General features: G+C 37.4%; 1 protein-coding gene across 1 annotated transcript in view; it reads left to right on the forward strand.

Annotated features, from left to right (window-relative positions):
* Positions 1 to 10,378, forward strand: part of pcsk2 (proprotein convertase subtilisin/kexin type 2) — a gene marked incomplete at both ends in the record, with an annotated part of 32,432 nt that extends 22,054 nt beyond the window's left edge. Inside the window, 3 exons of the mRNA XM_079248901.1 lie at positions 1,437 to 1,537; positions 2,841 to 3,068; positions 9,889 to 10,378. Of these exons, the coding sequence (XP_079105027.1) occupies positions 1,437 to 1,537; positions 2,841 to 3,068; positions 9,889 to 10,378 (819 nt within the window). The remainder of the gene's footprint in view (positions 1 to 1,436; positions 1,538 to 2,840; positions 3,069 to 9,888) is intronic.
* Between the last annotated feature and the right edge of the window lie 839 nt (positions 10,379 to 11,217).

Here is an 11,217-nt window from a genome sequence, read left to right on the forward strand (position 1 = left end):
GGTTTGGAAAATTGTAGCTTTCATTGTTCGAAACTCCAAACTCTGGACAACATAATGAATATTTGAGGCACAAACATTTTTCTAACAGTTTTTGAAAGCTGTGCTGTACAACAACAACAACAACAAAAAAAAAACATTAACCACTTGGCACCATACATCCTGTGAATGTGACAAATAAATATGCATTTTACTGCCTCCCTTGCAAGTACCTACATGCTATATACCACTAAAATGCTAATGCTGTAGATTACGTCAACACTTCTTTCAGAAATATGAAATGCAATTGCTGTATTCACTCTTATAGTAAATGATACTGCAACATATATGGTCCTATTAGATCAACAAAAGTCCAGTGAAATAGTGTTTTATCGATAAAACATGTTTCAGGTGAAAATTGCAGGGTTTAACCCATAAGAACCAAGTGTGACATATTTGATAGCTTCTGAGACATTTGACATCACTTAATAGTAAAAACTTTGTTCAAAATCCTGTTGAACACAGTCTGATTCCTGCCTTCTGCCCCTTAATGGACACCAGAAAGCTGAAGATTGTATCATAAGAATTTTGACATATCACATGGCAATATATGGTAAATATCCCTAAAAAACAATGTGTTACTTTTCTGTTTTACATTTTGTCAAACAGATGAATAAAGACCTTACATTAAAAAAAAAAAAATATATATATATATATATATATATATATATATATATATTTATCTTTTTACCATTTTGTCATGGATTTTTTAAAGGTGAAAGAGATTAAATTAAATCAAAAAGATATTGGTGGCAAATTTTGGTATCAATAAGTGAACATTAACTGATTCATGGCACCACAGAAGATAAGTGAAACTTGAAAAGTCACGCTCGGTTCTTTTACAGAGTGCTCTTACTATGTCTTAGCATGGACTCATACTGTGATACTGTGAGCTGCAGAGAAACATCTGGTAACTTGTTTGTGTAAAACACAGCAGTGTTTAAAGTGATTATGCAAATCACCTTTGGCTGTTGACAAAGCCCATGATCTTCCCATGGGTTTTTCTGCTAATTGCAGTCAGTCTGTCATCATTTCTAATTAAGCTCCAGATTAAATAAATAATTGTTTATTCAGTGACGTGCTGGCTTGTCTAATATAAAATCCTCAGCTTTGTTTAGCCTTTCCTTTTACTTTTACTTTTAAAGTTTGCGGTATATTTAAAGTAATGACATGTTGTCATGAGAGTGGAAGAATTCCTAAACTTAACATGCTTTCCTAGAATATTCTGAGTTGCATCAATCTTTAGAAAAAAACCACTCTGCTGTTTTCCTCAAAATTAACTGAAAAGTGAAAAAATGTTGTAAACCCCTGCTTGTATTTTCCCAGAACTTTTTATAATTTTCTTTTTTATTTGTGTGTGTGTGTGTTTTTTTTTATTTATTTATTTTTTATTATTTCAGGCCACTACAGACTTGTATGGTAACTGCACGCTGCGTCACTCGGGAACATCAGCAGCAGCTCCAGAGGCAGCAGGTGTCTTCGCTTTGGCTCTTGAGGCTAAGTATGTACTCCTTTCCACAGACCTGTGATAATTGTAATTCTTGATTTAGATAGACTGTCAGCATAAAACGCTGAGAGGTTACCTTATTCAAAGCACTCTGCTGGAGAAAATTCCAACCGTAAGGTATCATTTGTGTGTCGCCATTATTTTCAAAGAACAACCTTGAGCTTTTATGTATTATGTTTTTTACTTCGCCCATCAATCACCATCTCTATACCCTTTAATCTAAATTTCTTTCTGAGTATCTGGAGTTCTTAAAGACACAAATCGTACCTCCACTTTTCACAGGCTCGCTGCACTTCTCACAGAATTGCTTATTTATCACAACTGCGAGCCAGATGAAAGTAAATCTGCTCTCACAGACTCCAAGACTCAGTACCAAGGACACTAATCACATTGGGATCAGTGCTCTTTATTTCTCAGTTCAAGGCTAAAAAAACATAATTTTTCTGCCTTTGAGAGAACTCAGCATTTATGTTTTATTTATTACTCTGCTTCCTGTGTGCTTGAAGCAGAGACTGTGCTGTATGATGAAACAGAGACTAGTGTCTCATTCTCATTTAAGTATACTGACAATGTTCTCTATAGGCTAATGGTGATGCCAAGACATCTGCTAATCATGACACATTAGCTTTCTGGTACAAGTTGGGCTATTCTATGCTCTATGTAAATTAGAAAAAGATTACCACTGACGCACACATCGTTAGGCGTGTGTGACTAATCTTAAACCTAAAGAATTAGAGCTTCTTTATTCCTAAGACCCATTTCTGTTTCTCTCAGCACTTCATTTTTCACATTAAAGGCTGACAAGACTCTCTAGCCATTAACCAACACCAGCTCATGGAGCTGAGTAAAGAAACCCTGTTTGCTTTGTACACACAATAATGATGTTGCTGTTGTGAGGACCGGATGCTCCCCCTGTCCGGCAGCAAATACGCCACAAGCCTTTTTACTGCCCAAACACACTTGAACCGTGCAACAGCAGGAATCAGAGACTCAGTCAAAACAAAGATCTCACCCAACACTGCCAAAATAAATAAACACATAAAAAGTAAATAAATAAAAGACACAGGCACACGCAACCTCTCTCTCACAGCATGCTTTGAAAACCATGATGTGAAATGAAAACATCTGAAATATTTATTGATGTAAACTACTGTTTTGCTACTATTTCTGTTATTCATACATGTTTATTTGTCATGTTAGCCTACCCACAATTTATCCACAAAACTTGCTTCTCCTCCATCCATCCTTCCCTACTTTATCACCTGCCTTTGTCCTTTTTATTCTTTATCCATCTCAGCCCTAACTTGACATGGAGAGACATGCAGCACCTGTCAGTTCTTACATCTAAGCGAAATCAGCTTCATGACGAAGTCCACCAGTGGAGAAGGAATGGCGTGGGTCTTGAGTTCAACCATCTGTTTGGCTACGGAGTGCTGGACGCTGGAGGCATGGTGAAAATGGCCAAGGAATGGAAAACTGTGCCTGAACGTTTCCACTGTGTGGCTGGATCCATTCAGGAAGCCCAGTGAGTTATTTTACTTATTTTGTGGTTTTTATGTTTGCTTAAAACACTGGGTGCATGTGCTCATTGTATATTCTACAATCGTTAAATGCCTTCTCTAAGATTTTCAAAGGAAAGCCCTGCTGTGTGCAAGAGACATGCTCATCTAATTACTGGGTAATCCCAATACGGCCTAATTTAATAAAACATCTGCAATGGGAGTAACCACTTTATAACCCTGTAATATTTAGATCAGCTGCTTAATCTTTTTGATGATCTTATGGATATGATATCATAATAGTGTGTGCTGGTTAGCATCTGAGTTAAGAATATAATAGCAGATATCCACAACAAAGCATGCTGCTGTACTGAGTGTCTTTCCAGACACGCCCTGTTCTACCTCACTTGAATGTTTGAGCTTTGTTGTGAAGAATGACGTGAGGTTCATAGTTTAGATGTCCACTCCAAAAGTATTTCTGACCAATCAGACATGTCTGCTCTGATCAATCGGAGCAGACATGTCTGATTGGTCAGAAATGGTCAGAATGAAAAGCAGTCAGGTGTTTTTTGTTCGGTATGCCAACTATACACTTTACAGTATTTAAGCAAATTTGTAACATGTAATGTAAGTAAAGATGCCCAGTATTATCAGCCTACTGATAATATTGGCTGATATTCAATTCAATTCAACTTTACTTGTATAGCGCCACTTCACAACAATGTTGTCACAGGGCACTGTACATACAAGAATCAACATACACATCATTTCGAGCCAATTCATACATACATTACCAACTGATTGCATCGAGTCATGACTTCGATCCAATCCCCATCCTGAGCATGCACGCGGTGACAGTGGGAAGGAAAAAACTCCCCTTTAACAGGAAGAAAACCTTCGGCAGAACCCGGCTCAGGGAGGGCAACCATCTACCTCGACTGGTTGGGATAGAGACGACAGGAAAGATAGATCAACATGTACAACTGCACTTAATCAGGAAGACCTGCAGAAAAAAGAAGAAACAAGTTAGAGACGGCAATATTGGCATATATTTATACATTAATATATTAGAGAAATAGAGCGAGGTACTTCTCAGTGCATCAGGTAACATCCCCATTGCTACATAAGTAATGGTTGGCTACACTACCCATAACTATAAGAGCAATGAGCATAACCTGGACGGTTGGGTCCCGTACATGCAGACTCCAACTCAGGACATGCTCATATCCTAAGTATAAGAATCATGGAAAAGGAAGGTTTTCAGCTCCATCTTAAAGGTGTGGAGGGAGTCTGCCTCCCGAACCCACGGTGGGAGCTGGTTCCATAAGAGAGGAGCCTGATAGCTAAAGGCCCTTCCTCCCATATTACTCTTTGAGACTCTGGGAACCACCAGTAAACCTGCAGTCTGAGAGCGCAGTGCTCTATTTGGATTATATGGAACTATAAAATCTTTTATGTACAACGGAGCTTGGTCATGGAGAGCTTTATATGTGAGGAGAAGAATTTTAAACTTTATCCTGGATTTAACAGGGAGCCAGTGTAGAGAGGCTAAAACTGGTGAAATATGATCTCTCCTGCTAGTCCTCATCAGAACCCTTGCTGCAGCATTTTGGATCAGCTGGAGACTTTTCAAGGAATAAGTGGGACAACCCATGAATAAGGAATTGCAGTAATCCAGTCTGGAAGTAATAAAGGCATGGACTAATTTGTCTGCATCTTTCTGAGACAAGATGCCCCTAATTTTTGCAATGTTATGCAGGTGGAAGAAGGCAGCTTTTGAAACCTGTTTTAAATGTGAGCTAAAAGACAAGTCCTGGTAAATAATGACTCCAAGATTTCTCACAGTGGTACTGGAGGCCAGATTAATGCAATCCAGATTAATTACGTAACTGGATAATTTTGTTCTAAGTTTTTCAGGCCTGAAGACAATGACCTCTGTCTTGTCTGAGTTTAAAAGGAGAAAATTCAGAGTCATCCAGGTCTTGATGTCTGTAAGACATCTTTGCAATCTAAGAAACTGATTGGTTTCATCTGGCTTCATGGAAAGGTAGATCTGAGTGTCATCTGCATTGCAATGAAAATTTATACCATGCTGCCTGATGATATTTCCTAAAGGAAGCATGTATAATGTGAAAAGTATTGGTCCAAGTACAGAAACCAGTATCCCTAAATCAACATTAAAATCTTATATCGGAAAATAATGATGTTGATTCAGTTTTTTTTTTTTTTTTTAATGACAAAACATGCACATATTACATATCAAATCAACTCTTCAACTTCATTTCTTCCAACTCAAAAAGACAAAATATAAGATATTTTTCAGATTATTTTGTTTGTTTGACACAATTCACTTCAGAAATATTGGAATCAATTGATATCAATATCGGAAATTAAGAGTTGGACAAACTCGGTCAATATTTTGATGAACAAAAAAAAAAGAAAGAAAAAGCCAATATCAAACATCCCTAAATGTAAATGAAGGAAAATCTAAAAAATAACCAGTTTTTCAGGCAACTCAAGCAGTGACATGAGTCACTTTGAGGTTCAACTGGTGTTTTGCAACTTCACAGATCTTTTTATTTGCTTAAAGCTCGGTTAGGTAATCTTGCTCAGAGAATTTTCTTTTTTGTTTTTACTCTGAGAGAAGTGCTTCCCCACATTTTGTAATCCGGAACATTAAGAAATATATTTAGATCCCTCAGTTTACTGTAAATCTGTAAAAACTCTGAACAATCCAAACGTTCGGACCGAAATGAAGTTGTTCATTTCTTATATTTCCTAAGCATCTTCTCCCGGCTCTCCTCCTCCCCCTCCCGCAGCACATACATGACAGCCACATCTTGCATATAAATAGCGTCTTACCGTCTCGTTTAAAAAGGTTTCCAGGTCTAAGGTTAAAAACACCAATAGTGCCCCACCAAGTTTAACTAGTTTCAACCTGGTAATTGTTACGTAACCTTTATCATTCTTACAATTAAACGTTTTACCAACAACACAATCTACTCTAGAGGATCCTCAGTCTTTGCCTTCCTCTTTTGTTGATGCAGCTATGGTTAAGACATCTTTCCTCTCATCTTCCCTGTGTCAGTTCAGTATCTCCCCTTGCATCACCCTATCTCTCTCCCAGCATCTCCTTCATCCGTAGCCTTGTTTGCCTCTTTCCTCTTTACTCCAAGCCTCCATTCTGTTATCTTGTCCTTTTTCATCTCCAACTCCTCTTCTTCCCTTGTTTCTGTTCCCAATGCAAGCCCTGCAGGGGATCGGCTAGCCCTTCATCTGTCATATCCTGAGGCTTGGAGCTTCGGTGTGTAATGCCTGGTGGTCTCCTATAGCTATTCTCTCCAGTTAAAACACCCTGTACCTTAGCATACAGTAGCATTACCAGAAGCGGATGAAGAAAATGAGACTGCATCCAGACCTAAATACATTTTACCACCAATACAATCTTTCTTGATTGGGCTCTTATTAGTTTGGTGTTAATTTTGAAGTCATAACATGAATCTGCATGTCAATATCCCTTCCTAAGATATTGTGGCAGATATAACAAATGAACCCTACACAGCTTATACTGCAGCATCACATGCAAACAGTTTGAAACAGTTTCTTGATTTAGCAGAATTTTTGGGACATCGGTCACTCCATGACCATTCGTGGTTTGGGTTGGATGAAGTAACATCAGCTCCTTGTTCAGACAAGAAGAAACCCTACCTTAAAAGAAAAAGAAAAAAAATCAATGCTCAGTGAGCCAGGATTTATAGGGAAGAAATGGCAACAGAAACATTTCTTATCATTTTTCATGCTTTGAGTTGTGTGTTAAAAGCGGCATCACTGGCTGTGTCATATTTTTCATTCGTTCCCTGTTTCCACAGCAGCACTGTGGGGCTTCTGCTGCCTCTATTGTGGTAGAGCTATAATTACAACAAGCCCACCTCTGATGATAGTGATCATCAGAGAAAAGCAATAAACAGCAACATAGCCATGCTCACAAACACTGCTCAGCACTGATCTGATAGCTGCTTTGCCTGGTTGTGGCTTATTTAGCTGGAGGAGAACTTCTCATTATCAGTGGAGATGGCACACAGTGACCCGCTGTGCAGCGGGTGTTGTTTTTAATCTCCAAAGGTCCTGCCCTTCAGAGGGAGCATTCGCCTCACTGCATGACCAACTGCAGTTATTACTCTTTCATATTCATCTCATGGAAAGGTGCAACTGCTACGCAACAGCAACTTTTTCAAAAGTAGAATCTGCATAAGATTAATTCCCAGATTATTTATTCTGACAGTCATGAGCATGTTAAAAGTAATAAATGACAGCTGGGTAATATTGAAATGTTAGAAATCAAAGTTTGCTAAAATATGCAGAAGTCGTTGAACAGAATTCTGTGACATTATATTACAATACAATAGATTAAAGTTATATGTTTATTTTAAAAGGCTGAAAAACAATATTCCACTTCCTGTCCTTCAAATACTCTTGCTTGTTTTTGCAATACCTTTTAAGTAATTGTCAACTGATACAGTACACACATTCACAATGAGATCTTTGTTACATTAGAGAAGTATCTCTTATATTGATGATTAGCGCTTATAATAAACCATTTCTGTCCATACTCATGACTGCTCTTCTTGTTACTACCCCCTGGATAACTGGATGTTTTGAAGGTCTTTGTCATGAAAATGATCTCAAAATAACTTGTCCTTGTTGTGTTATGAAGAGTTTTGAGCTCTTTTCAATTGATTTATGTTTTGTTTTTTGTTCTAAAGATACCTTCTAGTTTGTCCATTTCTTTGATGTTCCTCATTTGACTGTTTTTATAAGCTACTTTATTTATACTAAGTGCTGTTTTTTTGTGATTTTAAAGCAATATCTTATATATGGTAATTCCACACTAAGATAAGAAGAAATAACACTGGATTACCTCACACTTGTTGATGAAATATATTTAAACTTCTTTGTTTTCCAGTTATACATCATCTTGAAAAAAGAAAAAAAAAGCTCCTCATTTTTATTGCATTGAGGTTAATTGGGAAATGTTCTGGTAAGCAACTAAAGTAACAGAAATAATCTATACATTTAGTAGGATAAATGATTTAATATTTTGGTTATGTTAAATAAATTTAAAAAAAAAGTTCTGTTCAGTTTCTGATCATGATTGGTCCTGTTTTTCTGGGAATGGTAATTTCTTTTTCAGTTTTCTTTTTGTCCCACTTCTATCCTCAACCGGTCCGGTCCACCAGTATTATGCTAACTGTTTAATTCAAACAATTATACAAAATAAATAGTAAAATAAAATAAGAATCCATCATGTCAAGGGCATCATTATATCTATAAAGCTCCCCTTGTAAAGTCAATTTGCTCAGCAGAACACAGCATCCAGACCATTATTCTGCCTGCTTAAATGGTTATAGGGAATAGTAATTTATTACATTGATGCTTAGTAGCTCACCTGCACTCCTCTTGCTGTGCACAGTGTAGTGCTCAATTAATCATTTTTGGAATGGAGCTGTTCCATGCATCTCTTTTACTTAGTTTATATGTCTTTATTGCTTTTTATCCATGTGCCACCACCTGTGATGTGGCCTCAGACTCTAATCATTTCTTTAAAACTCTTCACAGCCTTTGGCCAACACCTCTGCCTGCTGTGTTCCCACCCTGTCTTATCATCATACACTGATAAAGCAGTGTGTCTTTCAAATCACAAAGAAACTGCAACCACACACATCCCAACCAGCCTTCTTTTCAAAAAAGAAGGCTGAAAATGATCCAGAATTTATGGTTGGTTTTGTATATGATCTTTTCTTCTTTTTTCTTATAAGGCCTCACACTTGCTGTGGTATATAATTATAAAAGCATCATTCTTTCCTACAGTTGTATATAACAGTAAGAGAGGCAGTGAAGCAATACACTGTATATTATTCAGACTTTGCTACATTGTTGAAATACTGTGTTTAATTGATAATTTTATTAATAAATGTTGATGGTTATTTCAGGCCACTTACTACCAACTCATCAAATTTTCCCAGTTCATATCATAGTCTTCCAAAAAACGCTCCTGCTCAACATTTTGTTTAAAGGACTTACAAGTACCCAACAGTTTTTGGATTGTCACTTAATTTTGATCATACTCAACTTAAGTATTTTCACTTAATTGTTAGAAAAAAATGGCCCCACACAGCTTGTCAGGGTATATGTAATTTCCGCAACAATTTGATTTAATATAAATATTACCGGCAATAATAATTTCAAAAGAAGGACCATATATATACATAACCTTTCTCCTAGCAGAGTACTTTTTTCAGCAGAACACAGCAGCCAGATCATCATTCTGCTTGCTTTGATGCAAGATGCAGGTTTTTGTCTTAAAAAAAAGGATAAGAACAACCACCCAATATTTTTGGAAAGAAAATATTGAATAAAACTCTATAAAGTAGCTGTTGTGGCACTCTTTATCACACCATGAAGAGTGTCCTTTCTGCAATATTGTTCTTGTTTGTTTGCTACATGAAAGGTATTAAAGGGAAAATAAATTAAAGCAACAGAGAGAAGGAAAATTCATTCTTGTCACAGTTGGATGGTTCTGTGGCAAATTAGGTCAAGCAGTGGATAAAGGTCTACTGGGATTTTCTACAGAGAGCAGGAAGACACAAGTAGTTTACCTGTCTCTCAGACTAACTACAGGGATGCCCACTGCCATATTCTGGTCTATTTGGTCCATCTTCTTTTATTGGACTCTTTTTTTAAAATTATTTTTACTTTACCTTTCTTCTTGACATTTCATATTGCTGTTTGAATTTGGTTTCTTTAAAATGCAATTTTAACATTTTGATTCTGGCTTTTCTTTTCCAGTAAAATCCAGTCTGGCAACAAGCTGTTGTTGACAATCACCACTGAAGCCTGTCAGGGAAAGGACAATTTTGTCCGCTACCTGGAGCATGTACAGGCGGTTGTCACTGTCAATGCCAGCCGCCGCGGAGACCTCAACATTAACATGACTTCGCCCATGGGTACAAAGTCCATACTGTTGAGCCGAAGGCCCCGTGACGACGACTCCAAGGTGGGATTTGACAAGTGGCCTTTCATGACCACCCACACCTGGGGAGAAGACCCTCGTGGAACCTGGGTACTCGAGGTGGGATTTCAGGGTGAAGAGCCCCAACGGGGAGTCCTGAAGGAGTGGACTCTCATGTTGCATGGAACACAAAGTGCCCCTTATATAGACCAGATCGTGCGTGATTATCAGTCCAAACTAGCCATGTCCAAAAAGGAGGAGCTGGAGGAGGAGCTGGATGAAGCTGTAGAGAGAAGTCTGAAAAGTTTGCTGAGTAAAAACAACTAAAATCTCATGTGCATGTTTCCAGTTTCACTCGTCTTTTTCTTGCTCTGCAGTCTGGCTCTGTCCTCCTCTAAATCTCACAGCATCTCCTTAGCTCCTCTCTGTGTCTTGTCTTTTTTTTTTTTTTTTGGTCTCCCTCTCCCCTCTTTTTCTCAGCTTCTTTTTTTTTTTTTATCACAACTTTCAATCAGTCCCCATTAATGAATGTTTCTTGTAACAGTCATGATAAAAGTGTAACCCTTGATAATCTGTTCCACAACAAGAAAGCAAACTATATCACCAGAATTTTTACACTCTACAGAACTGTACATAAACCAAATATAAGCCACACTTTCATGTTTTTGCTTTTATTTCCCTGCACTTCTCTTCTGCCAAATGTTGTACAGTTTGTGGCTGTAAATGATTTTCTGTGTCATTCTACTTAAAATTTAATATCTCGCAAACAGAGCATTAATAGTCCTTTCTGTTTATATTTTTGTGACATGCACTGTTTATATAAATGAGGAAAGGAATGTGTAATTTACTTTGCAGCGTGGTCATCGGCTCATATTTCATAATCTTTGGCGTGAACTATAATAAATCTATTCAGCTCTTTATTAACGTATTTGAGTGATTTAAAGCAAACAGCCCAAGATACCACTTCAGTGCCCATAACCTTTGAGAAGCTAAGAATTGGATAAAAAGAATAAGGCAGAGACTGAAGCATGGTATTTTATTTTTATTAAAATGGTATAATAATGGCAAAGCCTATGTGGCATCCAGACGAAATTATTAATTTCCACTATGCTTCTTTTCGTCTGGGCAGTGCAATAGTGAGGAAATTTAATTTAAACCCCACCATA

Source organism: Telmatherina bonti (genome assembly GCF_933228915.1).
Source record: "Telmatherina bonti genome assembly, chromosome: 11".
Taxonomy (NCBI): domain Eukaryota; kingdom Metazoa; phylum Chordata; class Actinopteri; order Atheriniformes; family Telmatherinidae; genus Telmatherina; species Telmatherina bonti.